Consider the following 14,147-nt stretch of genomic DNA (forward strand, 5'->3'; position numbering starts at 1 on the left):
AGTGTTCACATACAAGTTCAAAATGCTACATGCACTACAAACTAACCCCACAAACCATCTGTAACCCCTTGTCCTCATATGGGGACATTACAGTTTTGGGTTTGCTGCACCTTATACTTCATTCTGCTGAACTGGGTTGACTGGCAACAACAGCAAACTTAGGGTTCTTTCAGACCTAGAGTTGTCTTGCTTTGGTCTGAATCAGGGCCAAATTTTTTACGAAGTTGTGTAAGTGCCTAGAGCTGGTTCTTGTTCTCCGACAGCATTTACAAGCGGACCAGATCAAATGCCTTGTGTGAGACAGCTGGTCTTGATTGGTCAGAATTTCCATGTGGGAAAAATCCAGGAAGTAAACAAAACGTTGAAGAAGAGTACACTTGCAAGATAAATGTGACACTTTCTAATGTCACAATGGAGGGACAACTACGCAGGTTGATTTTAGCGCTGCTCATCATGGACTATATTGCTGTCATTGTTCATTTTAGTCAAACCATACAGTTTGAAAACGAGGCCTACGTCTTTTTGTATCATTCCATGTCCTGTCTCTCAATTCTGAGGTTTTTGTGGGTCCATGAACGCAGCACAGGCAGAGCTCTCCACAAGTTCTGTTTTTCCTCAGCAGCAGTTTGTGACTCGCTGGGTGGATAAAAGATCTTTCGATCTGTTCAGCGCTAATAAGATCGATGGATGAGAGGAGCGGCTGTAAAGTTTCACTTTCAATGCGCTTGACACTCTGCTGCTCAGTCCGTGCTCCTGGTGAGCTCTGCGCTCCAACAGTGTGGTGCTACTAATAACCACATGGTATATATATTCAAATAGTACAAAAATAGAGTCTATTTGTAGCAGCAGATGTTTTAATTGTGGTGGGCTGCCACAAACAAATTAATGTGTGGGAAACCCTCACTTTTATGTGCCATCTTGTGGTAGCAAAAGCACAATACACTTATCTGTGTAAAAACAAGATGGCTGCCACCTTGGCCAAGTCACTCTACAACTGTTCAAAAACCTGATCAAATTTTAGGGTTGAAACTTGCTTATTTATGCTTAATAATGGGATATGGGATACAAATTTGACCAGTTTTAGCAATAGTGACAAGCTACAACACTGTTAATTAGGAAGTACTCATTTGAGGACAATGGGATTTTATCGTTGTAGCATTGCAGCATTTCACACAGGCCAGTGAGGTGTGACAGACTATTCCTCTAGACAACAAAGCTCATTCCCTAAAAAATTCGTGCAGAATTACAAAACGAACAAATCACAAGACATTTAGAAATGTTACATGATGTTGTTTGCAATGTTGTGTTTGCACAGCCATGTTCAGGCATTGAAATTAACCTTTTTGAACGGTTTTAGACTTGATCAGAGACAAACAGTTACAAAACATTAACCAAATGTTGTTTGTTATCTTGTTTTTGCACAGCATTGTTCGGAGGGAATAAAACCAAAAACGTTATGCATGGCAGGATACCATTTGACATAAGTCAAATATATATTTTATTTGTAATTTGGATGACGCTTTAATAAGCAAGTTACTTCACCAGTGAAATTTCATATCGTGACACAGATCAAAAACAGGTAGTGAACAAGTCGCACTCGCAACTCCAAGTCCAAACAGAAGTTGCACAGTGAACTATGACTAAGTGATATATCTTTATGTTGTGTAACCCTTCAAAAACACGCTGTGTCACAGGCCACTGATATATGCTGATAAATAAATGCTGACACCCGTGTTACATTACCCCATATGGCCCCTGCAGAAGTGGCTGGAAGACCCCGTTGAAAGAGCATTGGCTGTATTTGCAGTGAGTGAAGTTGAAGATGCTTTTGACGACTTCCTGGCATTTGAGGAAGTTTCCTGTCCCCGTGTGAGTGAAGGTTGCGGGACCTCCTTGGGGTTTCCTGTCTGACACGCAGGGGCTGTCATAGAGGACCGAGTAGTTCCTTGTCTCAGTGAAGCCAGGGTGGAAACAGGGATCTTCTACTGTTGCTGGACCTACCTAGGAGAGAGAGCAAGATGGAGAGGTGTAAGAGACACAGAGAGGAAGCTCATTGAATTTAAAGTTGGCATCAGTGCACATTTCAACAAATCATTTCTGTCTTAGATTATTACAGGGACAGTTCACCCTTAAATCACAAATGCATATTTTTCCTCTTACCTGTAGTGCTGTTTATCAGTATAGTTTTGGTGTGAGTTACTGAGAGATACTGGTCGTAAGAATTCTCTCAAATATAGTGTAAATAGATGGCTCTCAGCTTGTGGTGGTCAAAGCACTAAAAAATATATCTGAAAAACTTAGCAGCAATGTTTTTTTCCGGCAATCATGACCGAAATTAGCGAAATAATTTGTGATTTGCGGTGGTTCCAAAAAGAGGAGCAGCTTCAGTAGTGTGGAATAAACTGTGGCGTCCTGAATGTTTTATGAACAGCCCCGGACTTCTCAGACTCTTTGAATGAGTTACGGCCCAGAGGGAACTCAATCAGCGGCTCCTCTGGCAGCAGCACAGCGTCTCTCCCTCTCCTTTGACGCCGTGTGCACACAGGAGTCGGTGTTGTCAAGTGATTTTGTCATAAACCTTTGGTAATGTAAACCTACGTGACGCTCGTGGCACGACCAATAACTCCATATATGTGAATGTGTGATAGTTGTGGTATCATAGCAGCCTGTCACAGGTTACAGCGTGATGATTAGAGGAGAAATGGCAGAGCATAAAGGTCCAGCTGGAAAAAACCCAACTCAATCATTTAGGATTTATATATATAGATCCCAGGGGACATTTTTTTGTGTTTGGGAGCTGTTTAAATGTGTAATTTGTGGTAGATTTTATCTAAACTGATAAAGAGCACTACAGGTAAGAGGAAAACTATGGATTTTTGATTTTGAGGTAAACTGCCCCTTTACGTCTTAAGTAATCTCAGTTTAGATTTAAATAGTCCCTCAATGTTAACTGAGAAAAAACAGACATTTACCTTAGACTGCTGTGCCAGCGTCAGTCGCAGTGCCTGGTCTTTCCCGTAACACAGGAAGCTGTGTGTGTACAGGTTATAGTCATTTCCGTAGAGTCGGAAGGTCACGGAGTTGCTGGGTGACTCTGAACCGTCATAATTACCAGAAACAAAGCTAATCTGAGTGGAGGCCCCACCAAGGTCAAGGGCGCCTGTGGTCTCCAAGCCCTGCAGCCGCGACAAAAAGGCATTGAAGTCAGTGCAAAGCAGGAGCACGCTGACTCACACACACAAGGCCCATTTTAAAAGTGGACAAATTTGCATTTACAACGTGCATGCAGACCTGTTTGAGGCGGTCATCCAAGTAGTTGACTGTGACCCAGCCAAAGGCGCCCTCCTCCGAGCCGCTGAGTAGTCGCGCTCCCTGATAGGAGAAGGGAGACTTTTTCAGGGCATCCTCCACAGCCTGAAAGACCTTGTCTGATGCCGAGCTGTTCTCCATACTGCGCATACACAACACAAATTCATTAGACTGATTCACATCCATAAATCAAATCAGTACAGCCGCTCATGAATTATAAAAAGACTGTGTCATATATAATGGATTTGACTGTAACATATTCCCTGCTCTGGCAGTAGAGTTTATGTGGAGATAAATCACAGAACAGGCACATGGAGAAGGCTACAGATAGCAGCACTTTGACTGCCAGTGCGAACACAATTACAGAGTAAAGGTTGGGGTACACCAGTGTGTCGGCATGAAAAGACCCGCTGTCTTATTCAATGTTCGATCATGGGGGTGTGTGCGTACACGTGTGCCGTACTTCAGCAATCTCATTCCAGCAGTAGCTCCCAGATAAAGAGGGGTCTCGTGGTGTCTCTTTCCGGGCACCCACTGCTCGGCATCCTGCATGCATGCTCTCAGAGACTCCCCTGCCTTCAATGGATCAGACGCGTAGCTGGAGATACCTGGACCTGCAGGTTGAGCAAAATGTCAAGTGGATTTAGCCACCATGAAACATAATAAGAGTCTCGAGTTCAGAGATGCCAGCCTGCTTGTGAATTGAAGGTCATCTGTGCAAATCCATGAACTGCTAAGGAGTTTGCTGTGGAGGAGAAAGCTTTTTGAAGATGTTATCAAGGTGGCGGCTTCCTGTAAACATGCTGGATGTACCCTCCCTTAATTAAGCAAGTATTCTAGTCCTAAATTGCTGGATTTGAGTTTCACAATGGGCAAAATTACAGCCAGGGGTATCCTTGGTTAGATATTCAGGATGCACTTCCTCCTTCCTCCTACTTGTGTTAACTTCTCAGTTAATGTAGCTGAATTAAATAATACGCCTGGTGTTTGCTTGACTGTTAACAAATCCCATGAAAAGACCAAAAAGAGCAACGCTTTAGCTGATCTCAAATACTGTCTGACTTCCTTACCCTGTCTGCGGCATTCAGCCTAGAGACTTCTAAACCAAATGTAAATGACATGAAGAGGGAGGCCAGCACACACTGACAGTGCTGTGATAGAGCAGTGGTTAAAGAGAACAGCAGATGTCAGCTTGTCAGACCTGTCCAATATATGATGTGTATTCAAAGTGCTTTAATAGTTAAGCAAAAGCTGGTTGCATAAGAAGGTTGCCTTGAGGCTGAGGCAGGCAGACACATGTTCATTCTAGTTCAAGGACAAACTATACCTTGACTTTACATCTTTACATGCATACAACACAAGCACTGTAACACAACACAGATAACACTTTCTGTGAATCATGTTGTAACTATTGGCTTTGATCATAATTAATACAAGATTTGTCAACGGAATGGTTCGGCATTTTTGGGACATACACTTAGCCTATGCCTTCTTTTGCAGAGAGTTGGATGAGAGGATTGATACCACTCTAATGTCTGTACAGTAAGACCAACCTGATTGTCAGAATGAACGTTGGCCTATGTGATGAACATTGACATTTTTTGGTGGGCGGGGCTTAGCTGGAGGCAAAGCAATTCTCCACAGACATTAGTTAGTGCGAGTTAGCAAGTTCTGTTGGCTTGTTTTAGACAATGGAAGACAATGTGAGTGGTGCGTTCGGAAATGCTCATTCCGAGTGTCGGAGCGCACTCTGGCACAAACTGGACCGTTGGCTCATCCAGAGCACCACAGTCTCGGAGAAAGTAAGAGCAGAGCCGAGTGAATATGTGATTAACTTAACCTTTCGTTAATTTATATGGAAATATAACGCTCCATTTCTTCACCCATGAAGCTCGCATTTCAGTGTGTCAGACTGAATTTACAAACGCACCATGTCAGGTCACTCACTCTCCGGGACCAAGTAAACACTGACCAACGGGACCAGACTGGCCCATCCGTATGCTCTCATTCGGTGGATGGATGATGTCACAGGAAGCTTTGTGGTCGATTACTGTGGCAGTCTTACAAAGGAAGGCGAAACTTGAAGGGTTTCCTCCAGTTTGTTTTGCTATCAAAGCTAACGTTAGCTAATGTGCTAAAAAGTTAGCGCTACAGGGAAATCCAATATTCCTCTTAATACCTCCCCAGTTTCTGATGAGGTGGACATGATAACCCTTAATACACATAACCTTATTCATCCCTACAACAGGAAGTACTTTTTCCCTAACCTGATATGAAGTGTGCGCTGCACATGTGAGCATTTTTGATGATCGCCTCAATCCAGGCCTTTCGTCTTATCACATTTCACCATGGTTGTCTTTGATTTTGTTGACGGGCAGTAGCGGCTGGTATGTGATAAAATTTAAGGTTTGAGCCATGACTCCCTCTATTCTGGCTCCCAATAACACAACCAGACGACATTTTAAGACTCCTATGTAGCCTACAGCCCTGTGGTGGCGAGTCGTGTTTTGCCTCCAGCTAATAAAATGACGTCATTGTGATGTTGGCCATAAAAGAGTCCATTATGTAGCAAATGTGTTGAAACTTGACCTTTCTTAAAGACAACACATTTCTTCAACAACGCTGTGGTTCACATCGGGTTATATTTAGGCACAAAAAACACTTGGTTATGGTTTGTTAAAGATCATGTTTTGGCTTCATTTATCAGTTTTTGGTGCCACAGTATCAGCTAGAAATACTGTCTAGTGTCTGTTGGTCTCAAGCAGTGCTCTACAGTGCTGCTCGGCAGCTGTCTCGTCTACTGTATGTGTTAGGCCATCCACAATCCCCTCCACCTCCAGATAACAAAGCCACCTTATATACATGTAATCTGAACGTCACTTTAGAAACATTGAAATGATGTGTATCACATGTACAATTGTTATGTATCTGGGGTTTGCAGAAATGTACAATGCCAACATTTTCTTCTGGCAACTGGGCTGGTATGACTCTGAAGTCAACAGATAATTAGCTTACAGGACTCTTGTCATCACGGTGTGATTTCCAGCCAAAGCTAAGCTATATTAAGCTAATCGCTAGCTGGCTCTGTATTTAGGAAATCTCTCAGGTGCCACTAGGGCTGCCCCCAATAGTCGACCAAACGTCAGTCGACAAGGAAGGTCATTAGTCGGCAAGATTTATTGGTCACTTAGTTGCAGAAAAATAACAAAAAAAAAACGAACAAAAAGCCTAACATAACTGGACCATGTGGGGAATTTAATTTCAAAGGACAGACACAGGAAGTGGCCACGCTCAGCAGTCAGACAGTAGCCATGTTAATTTCCAGGGCTGGTACCTGCGGTTATTCCACAGGCTAGTTAATAACATGTCGGGCAGGAAATCCAAAGTGTGGGATCATTTTGAGAAGGTGAAGGACACCCAAGGTGATATGTAAACTCATCTTCATTGGTCGACTACAAACATGACGTATCATCTGAAACATGGAAGTAGCTACATGCCCATTAGCCCACAGCGTCATTAACAGGCGGCTCGCTCAGTGTGTGACGTGCACTTGTAGATAAAATATAGGCCTATATTAATGAAGGTTCATTAGTACGGTTTTGTATTTCTCTGTAATGTAGCACAGTGTTAACAATGTTACTGATACTATTCTTTCTCACACCTTCAGCTCAAACCATTGTGTTGCCCCGCCCAGAATATATCATTTAATGATTAAATTAATATTGTAAACATGCAGGCGACTACTCGACTAATGGCCCTAAATGATGACTATTGGTTGACTAACAAAATTTTTATTGGGGGGCAGCCCTAGTTGCCATGTTCAGAAAATCTATTTGGTTCACCTCCAGCATGATTTCCTTTGTCTCTTCAGCCACTATATCTGATATTTGATTTCTCATAAATGACCATCCAATGAATCATTGGACCACTTATCTGTTTAAAAAAATAAACAGCTATAGAACATCCAGACCAACACCCATACATTAAGAACTTATCAACATGTACAACCACAGAATTGACTCATTAGGATGGCCAAACCCAATTTTTACCAGGCTTATCACAAAATGACTGGTCATTAGTAAAGCCTCAGGGGTTTCTCACTTTATAATGAGTGTCCATATCTGCAGCCATAAATGTAAAGTAAATCATTGACAAAGGGTTTCTCCAGTACAATAATCCATCAGGTGTGGAGTTTTAAAAGTGACTGAAATTTCGCTGCAGTCTTTTTTTTTTTTTTTTTTTTACGTCTGCTTATTGGTTTTTGCAAAACAGTGTAAATACAGTAAAGAAATGTACCAACAGCAAAAGATAAAACAAAACACAAGGGAGCATTGGAGGTAAGACAAAAAAAAAAGGAGAGGAAAGATGACACATAAGTTATCCCACAAGTTACAGGGTACTGACATATGACATCATGGCACAGTTGACCTGTTAAAACATTGCCCATTCATTTTAATTCTTCAATCAAACTAACAACCGGTTGCCAGATTTTCTTAAAGAGTTCCCTCTCTGTTTGACAGGGTGAATCTCATTTCCTCTAAATGTAAAACATGACCGAATTCCTTTAGCCACATATCAAAAGTTGGGAACTTCTCAGGTTTCCAAAACAGCAATTTTCTTGCTAGCAGTGTGGACAGAGAGACTTGAGCTTCATATCCTTCACTGTACCTAAGGAACGGCCTTAGCAAAGAAGTCAAATTAATGACCCCAAAAAGTTCCTGTAATCTATGAACAACTCTGACTTGTATCAAATCATGCCTCGCATTTATTGAGCTACTGCGAATATTTTCAATCTGAAACTGAACTAAACAAAACGTATCTGTGCTTGCTTCTTTGCTCGTTTTAGGGAAAATGCATGTGTTCAGGAACCTCTGAGGACACCACTGGCAGTGTTAACGGCATTTCTTAGTAGCATGGTGGTAACGTCACTACTTTCTGAGTCAAATAGCTTTTCAGTTGCAAAATTTAAAAGTTATTTTCCCAGGAAAAGCTCTGAAGCGCTGCAGATGTTTTTCTGCGGAGGTCTGGATAAAAGTAAGTGATGATGTATGACATCACATACTAATCCTTTAGTTTATTCTGCTTGCTGCTTCGCTATTGACCTTTCTTGGCAAGACCCGCCCTACTCTGCCTGGCTGCATTGCACTTCTTGACGCATCTCTTGCATGTCATGTCCCACAGACTGTAAATATTTAGTGGATTTGCAGTGGACACCAGAGAAATGGACACAACAAGGGCCAAAACAAGAGCAAAAGAGACAGAGAACAGTATTAAGAAAGTAGAGAGGAAACAGAGACATACTGATGTCACGTGTTATTTGCAGGACATGTTTATGTTCTAATGTCCTCCCAAAAAGAAATGTTTTAATTAAGGTTTGTTATTTTCATTGTTTATATTTCTGACTTTTATTTATTATGGTGTTATTTGCTGAAAAATATATTTTGGAATTACTGACGGAGCCAGACAGCTGACTGAAAGAGGCCAACACAGAGAAATGCATTAAGCAGGAAAAGGAGACATCAATAGGTGGACTGATGATGTCATGTTATTGGAGAACATTTTCCGTTACCTATTTGTTTGGCGGACAGTTTTTCTTATCACCGAGGTAACGCTGATTTGACAAAGTAAAAGAAATAAATAAAAGTAGCTTTGCAAGTAGCGAGGTACTTTTGCCATTTTCTGGTAGCGTAGCTTAGCTTGCTATATTTCTCTGGGGATAGCTTCAGTGTAGTCAAACTTCATCTTGAGTAAAGCAAGGTTTATGCTTCTGCATACCTACGACACAGAGGGCTGTGCAGAGGCGTTGCGTCCCTCTGCGACCGACGCAGAGACGCGAGAGACTCCTGCTTGCTGGCGGACAATTTAGTCTGGACGAAATAAAAGAATGCGCCACTATGGCAACACTTTGGCTTTGAGCCAGACGAAGGAGGCAACCCTTGTTTGCACTGATTGAGTAAGTTGCAAAATTTATTTGTAAGGAATAAAAGAAACAACTTGTTACTGTCACTCTGTTGTCCTAAGGTTGTTTTTTATTTTAAATGAGTCAATTGCGCCCCCAAGTGGCGAAAATCCGGTATTACCGACCTGATGCGTTTTTTTTGTTTTTTTTACAAAAACTGGACCGTTTTTTTTTTTTTCCTCATATCGACCCAACCCTACCTACAAAAAATTGTAACCACGCATCGAGGCAACGCAGACCAAATGCAGACCGCAAGAGCTATGATCAGTCCTTCAAACTACATCATTTCCGGCAGTTCGCAAGGTTTCACTTCCTGCTGCAGTACCACAACACAGCCATTTTCAAAAGTGGAGCCATTCAACGGGCGTACAGTCCATGGACACAGTCGCCTCTCTCTTCTTCGTAACATTTGTAATAAGAGCATTTGTTGTTCAGTGTCGATCATTTCGAGCTCCAGCAACAGTCTTTCTCTCTCTGTTGCCATCTTCACTGTGACTACAGCAAAGCCGGAAGATAAACAAACAATGAACGCTGAGTCTAGGTAGGTATGTAAAAGAACACCACGCCCTCAAGCACTATGGCGGGGAATTGCATAGCGACATAGACCAACAGGACGCAGAACTATGATATGCACACAGCAACTGCGGAGCAACTGCGTGCACGTTGCGTTGAGTGTATGCAGAAGCATAAAGAAACTTTAACTGTTAGCGTAGCTCACAGCATTTTCCAAGTAGCTTGCACAACACTGGCGACTGGATAAATGAGACTTGGATTATACTGCATGAGTTGTGTGAGAGTTTGTAAACAGATGTTCTGATATAATACTGCTGTTGTCAAATCTGGTCCCCAATCAATCAATAAATCAATATGTTCAAAAGTTTTCTTATTGAATTCAAGGTATCACAGCATCACTAATTAATTTACAGATGATCATTTTGTGGCTGAAGTATTGTTCTTTACATTCCTAAGCTCTAAGTGAAGCATATATAAACATGTGCATGTAAGCTTGTGATTGCTCCTCCTTAAATATTTGCATTAGTGTTCATGAATTAGTGGTTCACACAAGAATGTGAGGGCAAAGTGTGTGTGTGTGTGTGGCGGCATTGTGCAGCACGCACCTTTGACTTTGCAGGAATGCAACTGCTCAACCCTTCCAGTGTTGTTATCCTTCTCAGCCGGCCACTCGTAGATATACAGAGCTGTGTGGGAGGAGCCAGCGTCCAGCACGATCCCATACTGGAGTGGAGACAGAGGGAGGAATCCCAGTTCAGTGCTCAGTGACAGTTCACTCTGGATGTTTACCATCCAAACAAGCAGTTTAAACATCCAGTGTAATGACTGTATAGAATTATATCAGCAATATGTTTATCTTCATCTGAAACTATGGCATGAAAAAAGCACTCTAGACTTTGTAATCAATGAAAGCTGTGAGACCCTTCCTGTGTCTGCATCTGCTACAAAAGGAACGCTGATTTAATATTCTTATCAACATCCACCGGCCTTATTTGGTGTTGGATTTCTAGAACCAGTTGTACAGGTTGAGGTCATATTGACAAGAGACCATATTTGGCTTGTGGACTTTGGACAGAGATCCTACTGTAACGCTCCCACAGAGGGACCAGGCTACAACATTTTAGCATTTTCCTCTACCATACCTTGTACTTTTGAGGGAGGGGCTTGTTCTGCAAAACTGCTACCGTCACCAGGGCAACAATCGCTATGACACCAATCACAGTGATGATGATGGTCACAGGCGTGTACCAGGGGTTCTTCTCTTTCATCTCTGAGAGCGGGGGCGGAGAGACAGCCAGCCAGCGAGCCAGACAGAAAGACAGACAGGAAGGAGAAGCGAGAGGGTTGCCGGGGGTAGAAAGGGGAAGATGGGGACACATTGGAAAGAGGAATGGGGTGTTAGCCAATCTTGCATCCAGATGTGAGTGATGTCACAGCCTGTGTGTTTGTTTGTATGTAGGAAAGAGAGAGAGAGACAGAGTCCGTCTGGGGGTTTTGCGAAAGTGTTTTAATTGTGTTGTTTTGTAACCAAGGACTACAGATGGATTTCTGATTTGGTGTGTCTGATCTCGTGCCAAGCTGCTCATTGATTCTATGGGGGTTGTTATTTCGCCCGCAGCACATTTGAAAGGACATCCCAGCAAAGTACTTTGCGAGTGCTGAAAGATCAACAAGATTTCCCCCCTTTGGAAAATGATTAAAAGGAAGTTTCACGCTCATTACTGTGGAAATATTCAATGTTTATACAAGAGAGCAATCAGCTGCAATCAAAAAATGGTTAAGATTAACGCTGCAGCAGTGAGTCACTGTTAGCCAGCCATAATTAATAATTTCCACATCCTGTTAAAGGTATTATTTCAATCCTAAATATATATTTGATCACTGTGTTTGGCGCCCATTCCTTCCTAAGTGCGCACTGAGTATCCACTGTTTACCAATGGCACTTACAACACACACAAGTGCACACAGATGGTATTATTTGTCCTTATATATTCAGTTTTCAAAGGGGATAAAAAAGGGCGTCTGTATTTACAAGCCTATTGTGATGGAAAAGAGTGATGAACATGATACCAACCTGAATCTCAAGTACACACACTTGCGCACACACACACACCGTTGTTTGCTCATTAACAGGGTAAGTAAACTGGCACACACTACCTAGGCGCATATGACAGCTGGCAAAGTACACACACTGTGGAGACTGACCCGACTGCAGAGAACAGTACACATTTCATGATGACACCGTAAGCCACAAACACAGAAGGGGGAGCTTTTCCGCCACGCCACATCAGCAGGACTCGCAGCACTGATAGTAAACCTGACCTTTGTCCAGTGTGGGAAAACACACAAAAACTTAAAGCGCGTTAAAGCCGATGGCGAAAAGAGAGAGTGAAAGGGAGTACTTACCTCTGCTGTCTACTTCAATGAACTTACACTGACAGGGGAGGCAGAGAGGCAGAGAGGGGGAGGGAGAGGAAAATGTGGGGAGGAGAGGAAGACGAGAGAGTGGACAGAGGGAGGTAGCACAGTGATAAGATGAGGAGAGGTTTTTTCCGCCGTGGCCAGACAGAGGATTAGAATAGAGCTGTGTGTGTGTGTGTGTGTGTGTGTGTGTGTGTGTGTTTGTGTCTTTCTGCTGGAGCGGCTCTGAAGCACTGAGTTTGGCATTTCCTCCCCAAGCTGGGGCAGCGAAGCCGGTCACTATGGAGACACAGCTAAAGTGTGTTTGTGCGTGTGTCAGCGCGCTCTCGTGTGCATGTGAGCCCCTTAAAAGGGACTCTCTCTGTGTTCCTGTGAACTAATGAGAGTCACTCGCTCCAGCACAACTCTTCTCTCGGCTCATTCTGTGGGATGTGTCGGAGGGAGGGGAAGTGGGGACTCCCTTGTTTAGCTGTTTTTATCGCTGGCAGGCTGTGATGTCATCTCTGTGACGGATCGGAATCCCCTGCTTTTCTCCAAGGCCGTGTGTGTGTGTGCTGGAAGAATAGGGGTTGCTGTTGTGTGTGTATGTGTGTGTGTGCAGACCTAAAACTTGACTTGCCTGCTAATTTGTTCCATTCACAGATCCATGCTGTTATTTCCTTCTCCTGCTGCACACACGCAGATACACAAACACACACCTCAACACTAGAATTACTGTAAACTTATGATGTATGTCCCTTATCATTCCCTAACCTTCCTCCTCTTGAGAGAGCTGAGTGACTCAAATCCTGTAATTGTTTGACCATTCCACTGAGCAAACAACCAAAGTTCACAGCTATTTTACTTCTTTTGAAAACATTACCCAGGGGCTGTCTAAACCAGATAGTCCGGCTATTCATCAACTCACTGTACTCTGTAAGTGATAGGAATGCACTGATTGTAAAATTCTGTGCTGATATATATGTTTAAAACAACATTTTGGCTGATGTTTATTTTGAGTTCGTTGTCATTTATTCCCCCTTTTGTGCCACCAAAACAAAGAAATTTTCATTATAAAAAAAGTTTTAAAGTCATTTAATCCTGCGTTATACTATCGTTGAACGAGCACAAATTCAATCATACACATTTATGAAACAACCTTTAAAATAACCTTCTGTCACATGAGAAACGTGTTTTTAAATAACTGATTCAAAAACCTCCCTACGATATATAATTTTTCAGAATTCTCTCATTCGTTCATTCATTCATTTTCCGTGACCGCTTATCCCGGGGGGGGGCTGGAGCCTATCCCAGCTGACATTGGGCGAGAGGCAGGGTACACCCTGGACAGGTCACCAGACTATCACAGGGCTGACACATAGAGACAGACAACCATTCACGCTCACATTCACACCTACGGACGCTGACACAGGGAGAACAGCGGGGGGCCCCCCCATCCTGGGTTTGAACCAGCAACCCTCTTGCTGTGAGGCAACAATGCTACTGCACCACCATATCAACAAGTATCTCCTTTAAACAACTGTATTAATTCAAACGTCTCATGAAAAACTACAATGTACAAGATTACATTTGAACACATCATGAGAACATAATGATTAACCTTCGCCCAATACTCATTTTTACTCAATAGAACTTGAACATGCCATAATGTAACTGCAACTTCCTGTGAGCTGTTAGTTCTCGCCACCAGCTGCTAACAGCTAATGTTAACGTGCTCTCTTCCTGCTGATTTCAACACTTGGTGGGGTCTGTGCTGAGTGTGCATGTTCTCCCTGTGTCAGCGTGAGTCAGCCAATACCCCGGTTTCATCCCACAAATTGTCCGTAGGTGTGAATGTGAGTGTGAATGGTTGTCTGTCTCTATGTGTCAGCCCTGTGATAGTCTGGCGACCTGTCCAGGGTGTACCCTGCCTCTCGCCCAATGTCAGCTGGGATAGGCTCCAGCC

At 42.9% G+C, this 14,147-nt stretch overlaps 1 protein-coding gene across 3 annotated transcripts in view; it reads right to left on the reverse strand.

The window, feature by feature from the left end:
• entpd1 (ectonucleoside triphosphate diphosphohydrolase 1) overlaps positions 1–14,147 on the reverse strand; it is a 30,200-nt gene that overhangs the window by 5,991 nt on the left and 10,062 nt on the right. For 2 of the 3 annotated variants that reach the window (XM_050060022.1, XM_050060024.1), the window contains exons 2-7: positions 10,924–11,051; positions 10,387–10,504; positions 3,773–3,923; positions 3,292–3,451; positions 2,973–3,176; positions 1,744–2,001 (exon numbers count right to left, since the gene is read on the reverse strand). In XM_050060022.1, the coding sequence (XP_049915979.1) occupies positions 1,744–2,001; positions 2,973–3,176; positions 3,292–3,451; positions 3,773–3,923; positions 10,387–10,504; positions 10,924–11,051 (1,019 nt within the window). Of the gene's footprint in view, positions 1–1,743; positions 2,002–2,972; positions 3,177–3,291; positions 3,452–3,772; positions 3,924–10,386; positions 10,505–10,923; positions 11,052–12,187; positions 13,017–14,147 lie in introns of those variants that run through there. The other variant, XM_050060023.1, reaches the window with a different exon arrangement.

The sequence above is a fragment of the Epinephelus moara genome, chromosome 13 (genome assembly GCF_006386435.1).
Source record: "Epinephelus moara isolate mb chromosome 13, YSFRI_EMoa_1.0, whole genome shotgun sequence".
Lineage (NCBI taxonomy): Eukaryota > Metazoa > Chordata > Actinopteri > Perciformes > Serranidae > Epinephelus > Epinephelus moara.